This window comes from Octopus sinensis, linkage group LG3 (assembly GCF_006345805.1).
Source record: "Octopus sinensis linkage group LG3, ASM634580v1, whole genome shotgun sequence".
In the NCBI taxonomy this organism is placed as follows: domain Eukaryota; kingdom Metazoa; phylum Mollusca; class Cephalopoda; order Octopoda; family Octopodidae; genus Octopus; species Octopus sinensis.
The window spans coordinates 141,777,264-141,793,562 of record NC_042999.1 but is presented as its reverse complement, the minus strand read 5'-3'; the positions used below and the strand labels follow the sequence as shown (position 1 = coordinate 141,793,562).

Sequence of the window (16,299 nt, the reverse complement as noted above, 5' to 3'; positions counted from 1 at the left end):
AGCAGGATTTGAACTCAGAATGTAAAGAGATGGAAGAAATGTGATAAGCATATGTGCTACATGCTAATGATTCTGCCAGCTCACTACCTACATATAATGAATGTATACTTCAATTAAAATTGGTTTTTATTAAAGCGAGAGAAAAAAAAAGTGTCCAACTGATTTATTTGCAAGGCTGAATGCCTTTGGAGTGAAATTGGGTTTCATATTTCAATTAAAATGGCCTCATGTTTTTATGTCAGACTGTCCAACAACAAAGTAATTCTCAGTAAGATAACTTTTTTTAAAAAATTTCTTTACTGAAAATGTTCTCTGCTACTGTAACATAGGTCAGATGGGAAGTTTTTTGCCTGTTAGTTTTATAGAAAAATAGGAAGTTGCAATCTTATTTTTTGTGTCAGATGTGTTTTATCAATCTTCTTGATGTATCACTTATTTCTGACGGCCTACACCAGACTTACTTAACAGATATAAAATAACAATACTATTTTTATTGGGCAGTCGATAAGAAGAACTGCTAGAATGTGAGACAAAATGAATAGTGGTATTTGTACTGGTTCTTTTTGCTCTGAATTCAAATCTCACTAAAGTTTACATTACTTTAGTGAGTCAATAAAATGAGGTACCAGTCACATACTGGGCTGATATAGTCAATGATAGAAATTATTATTATTATTAAAGCAGAGCTGGCAGAGTTGTTAGCACACCAGGCAAAATACTTAGTGGTATTTCACCCATCTTTATGTTCTGAGTTTAAATTCTGCTGAGGTCAACTTTGCCTTTCATCCTTTTGGGGTCAATAAAATAAGTGCCAGTAAAACACTGGGGTTGATGTAATTGACTTACCTCTACCCCCGAAGTTGCTGGCCTTGTGCCAAAATTTGAAACCATTATTATTATTATTATGTGGCAAGCTGGCAAAATTGTTAGCACAACATGCAAAATGTTTAGTGGCATTTTGTCCGTCTTTATATTGAGTTCAATTTCAGCTGAGGTAATTTTTCGCTTTCATCCTTTCAGGGTCAATAAAATAAGTACCAGTTGAGCACTGATGTTGATGTGATCAACTAGTCCCTTCCCCAAAATTTCAGGTAGTAGAAAGCATTATTATTATGCTGAGTTCAAATTCTACCAAGGTTGACTTTGCATTTCATACTTTCAGGGTTAACAAAATAAGTACCAGTACCACTGGGGCTGATGTAATAAACTTACACCTTCCCCTAAAATTGCTGGCCTTGTGCCAGAATTATTATCATCATTATTAAGGTGGCAAGCTGGCAGAATTGTTAACATGTCAGACAAAATGCTCAGTGGCATTTCTTTTGGCTTTGAATTTTGAGTTCAAATTCTGCCAAGGTTGACTTTGTTTTTCATCCTTTCAGTGTTGACAAAATAAGTGCCAGTGGAATGCTGGGGTCAACATAATTTATTTCCTCCCTCAAAACTGCTGGCTTTGTACTAAAATTTGAAACCATTATTATTATTTATCATAAAAGCTTCAGTAAATGAAAAGCAGCAGGATGATTTCAGATGGCTAACTAAATTATATCCCATACCACATGACAAAAAAAAACAGACAGACATATTTTTATCTATCTATCTCTTAGTAACAGAAATAGTTTTGTGCCATTGCTCTCTTTGATAAATATATAAAAAATTAGTAGATGTTAACAATAGATTTCATACAGGAACAGCTTAGTAATAATAATTCTAATTTAGACACAAGGCCAGCAACAATTTTGATCAGTGGGGTCAGTTGATCCCATCACCACAAAGTTGAACTCGGTAGAATTTGAGCTCAAAATGTAAAAAGTCAGAAGAAATGATGCACGTCTAATGATTCTGCCAGAGAGCCTGAGCAGTTCTGAAATCTGAGCTAAATGCACACAACAAGGTCTTAGCCATAAATTCGTTAGCTGTTCCAGTCATTACATACAGCTGTGTTGAACTGGAAATATCAATGAAACAGAGAAAATTGACAGAAAAGTTCCTAAGCTGCTAACTTGTAACAAGATGTACCACCCAAAGGCAGATGTGGATCATCTTTACCTTCCCAGAGTCCAAGGAGGTCGAGGTTTAATCCAGTTTGAACTTTCTTACAAAACCACAATTGGACTGACTAAATATCTTGAAATAACAAACAACTGGTTGAAAATCACAAGAGGCACAAGAAGTTTCATACTATCTTAAAAGAGAGTAAAAGATTAGCTACTGATTTTATGATATCCAAGCTGAACAATCTGAAGGAAGTGTGGCAACTGTAGTTGCAAAGAAAATAAAATTAATGATAAAGAAAAAAAAGCACAAACAATTGGCTGGTAGGTGGGAACCTCTGCATGGCAAATATGGAGCCTATAGCAAATGAACTGATGTTGACCAGAAGTACGTCCATCAGAGAATATAAAGTTCAGGGCTAAAGGCAGAGGGTGAAGGTTTCATCTTAGTAGCTCAAGCTCATAGCTTATTGATCCAGAACTATCAAGCCAATGTGATGAAAACTGGAGTAGATTGAAGTGCCGATTCTGAAATGAGGAGACTGAAACAGTGGACCACTTATCTCTGAATGTACTTTTAGTACCAGTAGAGTATAAATCAAGACATGATAGAGTGGCCAATATCTATACTGGTTAAGATGTTGGCATTGTAACTGAAGGAGAAAATGCAATGATTCTTTGGGACTTTCTAATATATATCAACAGAATAATCAAACTAATGGTAATGATTTATACTGAAAACAGTAAAAAGTATTATCTTGGATAGGAAGTTATCTATCATACCATTACTCTATAGCCATGCAAATTTAAAATATAATCAGCCCTCACTGAGCAGAGATTATGATCAAAGGCAATCTAGTTGTGACCATCATATTTTATTTCAGACATAATGAGTCCAAGCATGACATTATGTAAGGCTTCCTTTTTAAAGATGATTTAACTAAGTATTGGCTGTTATTTCTTAGAATTGAGCAATTACATATAGGTTCCAACTTAAAGTAAGTAAATTAAGACTGTTTTAAATTAACTTCATAAAACTAATATTTCAGTGGAAAAGATATATTTTTCTGTGAGCCTTAAAAGCACTGGCATGAAAATTTATATAAATTATTTTCAATTTATCTAAGGTACTAAAAACAATATTGATTACGGAAAAGAAATAAACATGTTTATAGGGGAGAGAAAATGCATTGTTATAATATTTGTGCCTTTCATAAGGATAGGACAATCATTTCTGTAATACAGAACAAGCAATCTTTAGTTTTTGGGACATACATAACTGCAGGATTGATAATGAGACCAAAACAATCTTGGAAAATACAAAAATACACTTAGTTATCCCAAGTCTGCAAGACTAATATGCTAAGTGTATTAAATGTTATTACAGATTTCTCTTTTTAATTGAACAGCCTACCTTTTTAAAGTTATTACAAGAAAATTTTACATATAAAGTTTAAATTCAATAGATGAAAACTAAATTTGTTGTTTTATGTCTCTTTAGCACAGAATGCAACATTGAATAAGAAGGATCTTACACACAAATATGGAATGTATTGTATAACTACTTCTGACATCAAAGTAAATTCTAGTAGCACAGTCCTATGGCACAAAATAATAGGATCTTGCAGTGACCATCTCGTTAATTCATGGGGTATCTCCTAAAATACTGAAAACAGCAGGGTGTTTGTTGCAAGGGAGATTTGGCAGTAATGTTGTATAGTGATGAAAGAAAAATTTTCTTATTGGTTAATGTTAATTAAGTTAAAGCTTTCTCAGACAATATGATCCCTGAAAACAAGGATATAATCATATAAAATACCTATTAAATTTTTTTGTTGTTTTATTTTAATGCCAGTAGCCTTCATTAGAAACATTAGAAAAATAATCTTGCCAAAAAATGTTAGTTTAAATCTGATGGGAATTGTTTTCCTTGATAAAAGTTTTCTCACACACACACATGGCGTATAAGTAAATTACTAAGTAATCCTTTATATAATAACATGAAAAATGAAAAATACATCAACAAATATTGTAATGATATTTTTTTAAATGCTCTAAAGATGTTAATGTAAATTATTTTAGAGATATTCAATATATTTCTAAATCTTTAAGATGTTCTTGTTTGTTATTTTTCATCAACTGTTTAAAGTACATTAAAACATCTATACTTTCTACATGTTCTGCAATATCAATGAAAAGAAAGACTGGGAAAGATTAGTTTTTTAATCTGATACCAAAAATTTAGCCTAGATAGAAATAAAAATGAAAAATAGTCCAGTGTAAGAATCTCAGTATAGAATATAATTTAAACAGGTACATTGATAATACTGTTATACAATATATCGTCTTATGAAACCTTAAGAGAATAACTTTTTTCTTTGTTTCATGAGAAATCTAAAGAAAATATTTATGTTTAATTTAATATTCTTATAAAGAAAATAAAAACATGTCTGATTTCACTGATCAAGTCAAACAATATTTGTATGCCCAAAACTTTGGCAATGCTATAATTTTGAATATTTTCTAACTAGTAATGTCAACTCTATCAAATAGAATGGTACTTGAAATGCCTCTTTCACTTCAATTTTTTCAAACTGATAGAGAGAAAAATTACATTATTCCTTATACTAGTGCCTATTACTATGTTACTGTTAATCTGGGTTCTTGACATCAAATGGATTTTTTTCAAGGAAGTCACCTTGAGAAATTAAGCATAAGAGGGAGATACTTTCTACCTTAGAAGATAAGAATGTATTTCCATAAATATCAGAAATACCAGCTCATGAATTTTGTCATTAGGTTCATAATAGAATTCTACTAAAACTACCTTAAATCAGGCTCTAAGAGATCACAACTGTTTCCCTCCTACTGGTAATATTTAAAACTGACAATTCAATTGAGGGAGTAAAAAATGAGAAGCAATTTTTATTTATTGCCCTAATGCATAGAAAAACTTTTTTCATGAGACAGAAAGAGAGATCTATAATGCAGTACAAAGTGACCTTTAAGAGTTTCACTGCTGTATGTACATAAATGTAGTATATAGAGAATATAAAGACTGATAAGAGTACAGTAAGCCAGTGACACATTGATAAATAAGGTTCTGTAACCAAAAGGACAACTGAGGGTATTTGAATATGTAACAGTTGCTGGGTTTGGGGTTGAATACAACAAGGAGATTCAAACTTGAGTGAGTGAGTGAGTGAGTGAGTGAGTGAGTGAGTGAGTGAGTGAGTGTGTGTGTGTGTGTGTGTGTGTGTATTTATTACACAGCCCACCTGTCATACACAAGCTGACCTAAATATGTACAGCCACCAGTTTTTTTTGTAATTAGGTAACCTACTTAAATATAGCTCTGAAGACGCATGCAGTTAATTAAACCAGGACAAGTTTATACCCAGCTATGGGATAGCTGAACTTAAGATTTGAGAGAACTTTAGGCAATACCCTTTTTTATTACTTTATTTTTTTCCCTTTCAAATATTTACCAAAACTGTCATATATATTACAATCTTAAATATATGCTGATTCAGATTACAAAGCAACACATACATCCACTGAGAGGGAATACTCTCTCCTCCACACAATTTTTAATTTATGGTTACAAAGATTTAAAATTACGTAATAAAACTAAGCAACTAGTAACTTGTACCTTATTTGTGCATATATGGTATTTTTTTTTTTAGCATGACACTATGTAACAATAAAATGATAACTTACCAATTGTTGGATCATACTCTTCCACAAAGCTGAAATATAAAAAAGGAGAAGAATATAGAAAATGATTTTTAAATTGCAAGATTTTATCAATGTTTCACACAGAAGAAACAAAAATGTTAAGCAGAATCAGCATGATGCCAGATAAAATGCCTTGTGGTATTTATGTCTTCACATTTCAAAGCACAAATCCATTTAATATTGAATTTGTCTTTCATCCTCCTGGAGTGTAATACTGGAAAAATTAAGTCAACATTAGCCTTTCATAAGATTTATAGCTTTTTTTTTGTCATTAGAGAAGGAATTATTATTATTATTATTATTAGGTGAAATGATAGAATTGTTAGCATGTCGGGTGAACTGTTTAGTGATACAGTTCATCAGTCCTTACATTCTGAGTTCAAATTCCACCAAAGTCAACTGTGCCTTTCATCCTTCCAGAGTCAATTAAATTAAGTACCTATTTCTTTACTACCCACAAGGGGCTAAACACAGAAGGGACAAACAAGGACAAATGGATTAAGTCGATTATATTGACCTCAGTGCATAACTGGTACTTATTTAATTGACCCCGAAAGGATGAAAGGCAAAGTCAACCTCGGCGGAATTTGAACTCAGAACATAGCAGCAGATGTAATACTGCTAAGCATTTCGCCCAGCGTGCTAACGTTTCTGCCAGCTCGCCGCCTCAATTAAATTAAGTACCAGTTGAGCACTGGGGCTGAGTTAACCAACATACTCTATTCCCCTAAACTGCTGATCTAGTGTCAAAATTTGAAGTCATTATTATTAGTCGGTGAGCTTGTACAATTGTTAACACACTGGACAGAAGCTCAATAGTATTTTATCCATCTTCACATTTTGATTTCAAATGTTACTGGTGTTGATGCTGCCTTTCAAAATTTTGGCATTGATAAACTACCATAAAAACCCATGAAATTTATGCATTTTTTCCCCACAAAAATAGAAAAGCTTTAGGGGTGCATATATTACACGAGTAGATCGTTTTTAGAATCTTTTTAGAAATTTCTTTTGTTGCAAAAAGACATAGAAAATATAAATATTTGTACCAGAATTGGACTCATTTAATATCAGAATAGGGTTTTACAGAAAAAACAAGGGCTTAAATATAATGAAATTGACTTATGCTAAACGGTATAATGCTTACTTTTTCTGTATAAATTTACTAAAACCATTAAATGGTTAACTACTTTTTGAAGTCTGATGTTCATGCAGGTAATCATGGCCTGGGCCATATTTTACATATTTTATTCGGTTGAGTAAAGTGTCATCCAAGCTGATGTTTATCGGTATTTAAACTTAATTTTCAACACCTGTGCATATTTATCAGCTTTGTTTTTGTTAATAATTCTTGGTAACTTTTCCTGTGATCATGATTTGAGAAGACATACAGCAGTATACTGAAGATCAGACATAAACTCTTGTGGGCAAGAAATGTAAAAGTCTACTATAAATGACATAAACACTTTTGTAATTTAATAGCTTTTAATGTGATACTTGTTAAACAGAAATTATTTCTATTTAATGAAAATTTAATAAAATCTAATCATAACTAAGTGAAATGCTAAATACAACTAAATTGAAAACCTTTTCCCCCTGGCCATGTCGACAATTCTGAAAACTTTTGAGTGCAAATTTTACAATTTTTATCCTGAAAATCACCTGTGTAAATTACACAGGTACGCAAATTACATGGGTTTTTATTGTAATTGATTAGTTCCTTCCCCACAAAATTTCAGGACTTGTACCTATAATGGAAAGAATTATTGTTATTACTATTATTATATCTACAAATGATGGTACACTTAGATCATTATAATATTTTGTTGCCTTTTTCATCATTCTGAGTTCAAATCCTACTGGAAGTGATTCTTTTATTCCCAAGTTATTTAATATTATATTGATTTTACAATTAACTGAAATAATATGAATATATAGCTGGAAATAAAGTTATTTTTATTACATATAAGTGAAATGATAAGAATATATGTAGAGATAACTTACAAAGATACTCTGTCCTATCTATCTGGTAACAACTAAATTGAATGTTAGTTTGTCCTTTTTAGGATGTGACTAAAAGATTTATAAATTACCTCATGTGAATTTAAAACAGCAAGAATCTTATCCAAATTCATAAAAACTTTAAAGATGCAAATATTAGAATTTTGCAACTTTTGTATAATATCAAAATATAGCTTTATATAACATAATGGCATGTTAGAGGACATTTATAAAAAGTTATTCAAATCTTGCTCATAGAGCACAAGATACAATGCTAATATATACAGATGGTTATTCTGCCTAAGGCTACAGAAGAGACTGATTAATTTATTTTTTCCTCCTGTTTCAAGTCCCTAAAGAAATGCCAAAAAGAAAGACTACAGTTAGCTACAAATGAGTCAAAGAATTTGCATTTATGCTAAAAGCAGAAAAGATAGCTTTCATGTTTTTTTTTCTGCACCCTGCTGTTGTGATGTACAAAATTGGTAGTGGAGAAAAAAATGTAGCTGAATGATAGGCTACCAAAGATAAACAAAGTTAACACTTGTCTTGCTAGTAGTTTATAAATTTTCTCCCTAGCTCAAACAACTCAAGATAATAAAATCTTGGCTGCAGTACTGTGCAGAGTGTATGATGCTGTGAAGCATCATCAGTCATACAAAAGTATTGATTATGGAGTAAAAGTTGACAAAGGAATATACTGTGACTCATAGGTAGTGAAAAGCATGTGTGTAAAAACTGAAGTAAAAGCTTATTGTTGAAATATTCTAGCACTATTCTGTACAAAAGCACATGGAATATATCAAAGAATATAGTTTGCCCTTTTCAGTAGCAACTTAATGGTTCAAACAAAACTGCAACAAAGTTTGTTCCAATACTTTCCTGAGATTCTTTCATTTTGAGAAGTTAGTGCAACATGTGTTACTTGACTTTTACAATGAATCATCAGAGAAAATAACAAATCAGCTGTTAACTTAACCACAGATGTCAAGTCTGGACCTGAATAAAGCATCAGTATACATTGCTGACAATGCATGTATAAATCATAGAAAACATGACAGTACTTATCAAAAACTGAAAATAGCTCAAAAGAACAATATTCCTGCAAATGGTCTACTTCACACTATCACAATGCAATGGTGCAGGAAAACTGGAATTTGATGTTGATAATGGTGAGCGTAAAGTGTACAAGCATCTCAGCTAAAAAAGTTGCAGTTAAAGGAATTTTATGAGCTCATGGATGTTAATTATAATTTGTTGTACATTTTCGTGATTAGGAGGCTATCTCTTTTGTTTTTTATTGACAAAATACTTAAGAGCTAGGAAGTCCTAAAAAATTGCTTTCAGAATCAAGGTGAGAAAAGTACCTTACGGCACCATGGAAATAATTTTGGTTGCATGTGGATTGTCAGATCCACGGTTCTTAGACATTATTGATACAAATCCTAACACAATTTCAGTTTTTTTAAGCTAATAACTGAACTGAAAAGCAAAACGAGTGAAAGATTGCTCATGTCTTTTTATCCTGTAGACATTAAGCTCAGACAGTTTATAATAATCTCAAATGTATTTAAGAAATGGGAACCAGACCTTAGTGGTTTTTATGAAAAAATCCATAAAGTGACAGCTTTTATAACAAATCTGCATAACTTAGCCAAATGAGTGAAGCAGTCAATGCTTGAAGTATCCAAGGTATTGACAGATGAATTATGTGAAGAATATGTGAGGGTAGAGTCAATTATCAACAATCCTGAGTTGGTAGATAGCCACAATGAAGATACTATTCAGAAAATCTCAGCCCTCTTTTACAAATCTGAGGGAAGTGTGTGCTTATATCTTTTATTCTATGCAACAATGTTTGTATAGAAGTTCTTTAATGTTGACTTCAGTTGGAAAAATGAAAGAAACCTTTTGCAAGTCAACTCAATCAAAGCAGAGTGCCAAGGATATATAACAAAATTAATCAATCACAACAAGCTTAAAAGTTACAAACAAGTTTGGATTTATTTAACAAGTAACTACATTAGTTAGTTGCTATAAGAATGCTGCTCTACCTATATGCAAATTAAATTATAGGTAATACTCTCAAAAGAGTGTCCAGCTATAGATAAAAGTTCCTGGCCAAGTAAAAAACCCCTATGGAAAACATGTAAATAAAAGTGACTACTATAAAAAGAAATTTCATCCCATTCACAGTGACTAGAATTTATATAAAAATACAAAATAATGAATCCCTGAATAAGAAAATACTTCTGGATTTTATATAAGTTTCAAAAAGTAGCTTGTTAGAATCTTTAATACTTAAAACTAAAGCGATAATTTATTTTGTTTTTAAAATCATTTAAATTGTATAAAAGAAATCATCATCATTTAACATCTGTTTTTCCATGCTGGCATGGGTTGGATAATATTGTAATATATAGAGAGTACTCTATAGTAAGTATGACCACATAATTATGCCCTGCATTTCAGAAGTGGCACTCCTAAGTGATATAAATCATAATGTGTGTGTTATATATTACATATTAAAACAACTGAAACGATAATTTGAACAGATATAGCTGTGTTACATATATCAAAACTCTCATAATAGCAATGTGATGATATTAATTTAAAATGATAGTTCATAGAATTGCCTGCACATAAGTATAATAATAAATTCACATCCAAAACAAGAAAATAATAAAGTGAAATAGTGTCTATAGAAATATATTAACTACAATAAATTGTAAGACTTCAGCTGTCTCTAACCACATATATAAGGAATTATAATGAAGTCAGATAACAAACTTTCAAATCTGCAAAAAGATTTGAATTTACTTAAGTTAGTTGTTACATAATTTTTTGAATCCAACTAATATACTACTGCTTCAACAAACTATCATTTTCTTCTAGAAAAATATCAAGATTATAGTGTAAGAAAGTGAAAACTCGTTTTTCTTCTTTCAACACTTTTCCCTAAATTTTCAAATGTAAATTCAGAAAGTGGTTCAGGAAGACTCATTGGTTGATGTATGCAGGAGAGATGGCTAAGCTGGAATAAGTAACAGAATGGATGATGTATTATTATAAGTAACATATTGGTGTGAATTACATATGGAAAGTACCCATGGCAGAAGTAGGCCAATGAAAACTTAGGATGTCATAGGTTAAATCTAAACTGGACTAAGTAGGTTTGTCTTCCATAAGAATCACAACCATACTACAGTGCATGCTATTTTTACCAATAATAAATAATTACTTTGAGCTAAAGACAGAACTTGTAAAAGGGCAACCTTTTACAAGCAGTGGACCACATGAGATATAGTTCATCTTAAGGCAAGCCACACTATTAAAAAATTTAAGGTAATTTTTTGTTGAAGCCATTTTCATTAAAGAAAATCATTTGCACAAGCATCTGCTTTACAAGTGGAGAAAGTTGCTTTCCTCTTTTTTTTTTTTGGAGACAAATTTTTTTTTTCTATAATTAAGTAATTGAAGTCTTGGTATAATATTACTGATGACAGTGTGATTCTTCTTCTTTAGTCTACACCATATCACTTATGGAGGTTGGCTCCAACTCGAGAGCAAACTTACTTCCAGGCTGTATGAGATGACACTGCATGTGCCAACTGTAGGATAGTGTATGGTTCTATGTTCTGACTACCAGGCTTGAATGTTCTCACAAGGTTAGAGAAAAAAAGCACAATGACAGGTTGATCTGTTTGACAGAAACAGTGGCCTGCAAATTTTAGTTGTCTTTGCTTGGTTGTGTGGCTAATGGGCTGTAAAGATCCATATAGTGCTTCATCTTCATGGATTTCAAAGCTTTTGACTTTCCACCAAGAATGAATGTTTCAGATTCTTTTCGCCTATGACATACCAAATGAAGTATATGCAGACTGCAAAAGTTTTATGTGCACCCCTGATGGAGACACCATAGATCCTTTCCTTTGCATTAAATAATTCTGGACTATGTATAACAGCATGCTATGGTATCTGAACAAGGTATAACTCTCCATCGCTGTCAAGGTTCAGGTCATCAGGCATTGTATCTCATTGACCTTAACTTCACAGATGACAATGAACAATTGCGATCATATATGAGACAAGTGCAAACTCTCCTCACAAATCTGGAGTCAACCAACTGGAAAGCCCAAAATCATTGGTGAAAAATGCTGGCGTGTTTGATCTTACACTTCCATCAGGGCCCATTGAGTCACTTGCTGATTTCTTATATTTACTCTACTAGCACAGATGTTAACATTTGTAATACGACAACACTCAGCATTTGAATAGGTGTGGAAAAATTTGGAAAGCATCACAACTGCCATATGACTTGAAACTATGCCTATTTCATACTACATTTAATTTGTTCTGTGCCACAGCTCTGAATACTAGTCTCTTACAGTGGCCCAACAACAATCATTTGATGGTATATATATATACTTGACTTCTGCATAAGGCCTTAAACATCTCTTATGCTGACCATATACCAAACAAGTCACTATATAGACTTTTACCACATGCAGCCAGACAATGACACAAAAAGAGACAGTGTGATTAACACACACTGCTGCTGCGATACATCACAGAATAATTAAAAGAAAAAAATAAGTACTTGAAAAATTAGAGCAATAAGTATGAATATCTATATGATCCATGTATTGAAGAAATAATTGACGATTTTCGTAATCTGTGGATCAAAATTTTTCTGAAACTATTTTTTTAAAATAATAGGTGCACATTTGACAATCTGATCATTAATTTCATTGGTCACTTTTAAATTGAAAGATAACATTAATGTAAAAATATGCAAGATTTGTTTTTGATTTATTCATTTGACTATAAACAATTTTATCTCTTCTTCAAGAAAAAAAAAACAAAAAAATATTTTCCATTTCTAAACCAAGGGACTTTGGAGGTGCAGGAGTGGTTGTGTGGTAAGTAGCTTGCTTGCCAACCAAAGCCTTGTGAGTGGATTTGGTAGACGGAAACTGGAAGAAGCCCATCGTATATGTATATATATATGTGTGTATATTTCTGTGTGTCCGTGTTTGTCCCACCCCCCCAAGCATCGCTTGACAACTGATGCTGGAGTGTTTACATCTCCATAACTTAGCGGTTCAGCAATAGAGACCGATAGAATAACTACTAGGCTTACACAGAATAAGCTCTGGGATCGATTTGCTTGACTAAAGGTGGTGCTCCAGTATGGCCCCAAAACAAGTAAAAGAGAGTAATCTTTGTTATGTATGTGGTTCAAATGAACTGTTTCAAGATCTGATGTGAGGTTGGGGGAAATAATGGTAACCTGTTTAAAGCTATAAAAAAAAGAAGAACAAAAACAAATTAACATGACCTGACAAGTTAGGTGGAGCATAACAACTGAAATGCTGTGCAAAAATTTGAGTAACATAGCAAGGAAACTAGCCCGACTAAATCACATACAATGATTAAAATACTGCCTAAACAGGAAACATGACATTTATTATTCAGTTATCAACAAAAATAGAAATATTTTAACCACAAATTTTAGTGAGAAACTTAGTATTGTACTTCTTCATTTCTCTCTTTTTCTTTACTACAATTTTTCTCTGGAATGTTGCAACTTATGAAATTATCTTCAGTATGAATACTTCTCAAGCTGGATCTAGTTTTTGATCATTTATATATATATATATAAAAAAATCGCTAACAGTACACACACGGTCACATTTATATCATCATCATCATCATTTAGCGTCCGTTTTCCATGCTGGCATGGGTTGGACGGTTCTACTGGGGTCTGTGAAGCCAGAAGGCTTCATCAGGCCCAGTCAAATCTGGCAGTGTTTCTACGGCTGGATGCCCTTCCTAACGCCAATGTATATATATATATATATATATATATATATATATAAATAAATAAATGTGACCGCGTGTGTACTGTTAGTGATTTTTTTCCTCTGTCTTCCCTTCTCCTATGTTTCCGACGAAGAGCTCTGCTCGAAATGTTAAACCCTCTTTCTTTCCTGAGCGTCCAATAATACTATATTTGTTCCACATCCTTGCGTTGTTGTGTTTTTTTTGTGCTTTCTTGTTTGGATTAACTTTATATATATATATATTATATATATATATATATATATATAAGTTCACATATACCATACATGGAGGCATATCTTCTTGTGAAGCACACTATTTTGAGATAGTTTTCTTCAGAAAGAGTTCCATAAAACTACAATAATCATTTGTCTTTTTGCTTCAGAAATTCATCGCTTTGGAGTTTATTTTCATTTGAGGTCCCTTTTGTGCCACTTTTGCAATATCAGCATTAAAGGGGTTTTGAAAAAGGTTAGAAATCACCCTTTCTAGCTTTGAAGTTATTTTTTATCAATTTAATAAATACCACAACAAAATCTTTGTATCCAAATTCCCCGTGATTGGATAATATGGGGAAATAGAAAGAGTCACCAGTCTTCAGTTAATTCTCCAAATATGAAATTTTGTTTCAAAAGCATTGACATGAGAATACATCTCATGAATCAACTGAGTTTGCTTTTGCAGTTTAAAACTGAGATCATGAAAAATGCAAGGTCACACATGTAGTTATCCTTCAGCTTGGGAACAAATTTATACTTCATTTCTAAAAAAGCATACATCTCTTTTCTGTGGTTATAAAACCATTGAAGTAGCTGCCTTTACATAACCAGTTAGCTGCACAGTAGTAAACCAGATTGTCATGCTCCAATTAAAGTAATAAGAACTCTTTAAACTGGTAATGGTTAAGTGCTCATGGTTTTATAAAATTTCTGGTTGAAACAACTGCATTTCTTAACGTTTTCAAATTTTACAGACTTTGCATATAAATTTTCTTAAATTATGCAACGAATCATTGCAAAGTTACTGTTTACTAAATTCAAAAAGTTAATTTGGATAGAAAACCTATCTTTAACCCTTTAGTGTTCAGATTACTCTGTTAAATGAAATATTTTTTTGCTCAAATTGTTTTGAATTAATCATGCATTATCTTATAGCTTTGAGGCTTCAATGATGTGATTGTTTATTTTTAGAATGTCAATGTGGATTAGGTGTGAGAGGCTAGATATCACCAGTTTGAATATAAAACATAGAATATTTGGGCCAGATATGGCCAGTTTATATACTAAAGGGTTAATCCTAACCACTGCTGGGATCCCATCTGCTGCAACACTGATGGGCTTTTCAAGTGCAAAATTCGACATCATTGTTGCTTTCTTCACTTCTTTATAAATGTTATATCTTACATTTTGTTGTGTGAACAGTAAATAATTCTTTGGCCATATTGAATGATTTATCAATATCACATTTGAAAATTATCAATTAAGCTGAATCAAATACATCTGTGCTTTTGTCGATAGCCAGTGAAAAAGAATCAAATTCTCTTATGTTTTTCCTTTTTTTTTTCTGACAGTGTATCTGCTGCAATTTCTTCAGTTTGTTTTGTTACTGTCCTGTAAGACAAGCTAATCTTGTCAAATATACTTAACTTTAATGCTGAGCGTAAAAGTTCAGTCACTGCCAAAAGACATTCTTTTATAAATTCAGCATAATTATTTGAATGTTCAGCAACTTTTCACTAACAACACAGCTTGCATGTACAATTTCTTTGAGTTCTGTCTACACTTTAGAAAAAAAGTGTATTTGAATTGCTGTTTCTTGAGAACTTCAATTTTTGGCTTTCGTATAGCTCCTTTGAATTCATTATACTCCAAATGTTTTGAATGTTAATGCCACTTCACATTAAATTCTTTAAAAGCAGAGATGGATTCATAATATAAACACATTGGTCTGTTTTTTTTTCTTTTCTTTCTTTCTAACAAAAAGTAATCATATGTCCAATTTTCTTCTCATTTCTTCAGAAATCTTGCTTTTTCTTTTTTCTGATGAAGCCATGGGCTGATATTTAGAAATAAAATGTAAAAAAAATACTTATTGATTTAATGTTCAATTTGTTTCCACCACTTATGACTTGTTGCAATTCAGTAACTAACTACTGGTGCATATTGCACAGTGCAGCTTTGCACACACTTTAAAAGTAAAGTTTTGTCCATCCTGCCTGATAATGCTATGCAATATGCACTTGTAATTACATTGATTGAATTATAACAAGAACTTGTTATAAGAGATAGAAACAGAAATTTAACATTAAATCAATAATTTTCATTTTGTTGATGTAGTGTCCTGAGCAGATATACCAATTTAGGGTTTTTGACTGTTTGGATGGGTGCATACTGACAGAGGCACATTGAAATTTACAGATAATAGCGGTGAATATTTTTATTTTTGTGACTGATGTACTCATAAGGCAATAGGTATTAATAAATGAGGGATGTTAGCTAGGCATTTAATAACTGTTCCACTTTGACACCAGCTTCCCCAAACCACTCTGCATGAGCATGAGTGAACAAGTGAGGGAAAAAAAAAATTTAATATACATATCTTCCTCTATAGGCACAGGCATGGTTGTGTAGCAAGAAGCTTGCTTCCCAACCACATGGTTCTAGGTTCAGTCCCACTGTGTGGCACCTTGGGCAAGTGTCTTCTACAATAGCCTCAGGTCAGT

The 16,299-nt window shown here is 32.2% G+C and overlaps 1 protein-coding gene across 2 annotated transcripts in view; it reads right to left on the bottom strand.

Annotated features, from left to right (window-relative positions):
• LOC115209302 (GTPase HRas) overlaps window positions 1-16,299 on the bottom strand; it is a 160,295-nt gene that overhangs the window by 35,360 nt on the left and 108,636 nt on the right. For both annotated transcript variants that reach the window (XM_029777641.2, XM_029777640.2), the window contains exon 4: window positions 5,715-5,743. In XM_029777641.2, coding sequence (XP_029633501.1) covers window positions 5,715-5,743 — 29 coding nt within the window. The remainder of the gene's footprint in view (window positions 1-5,714; window positions 5,744-16,299) is intronic.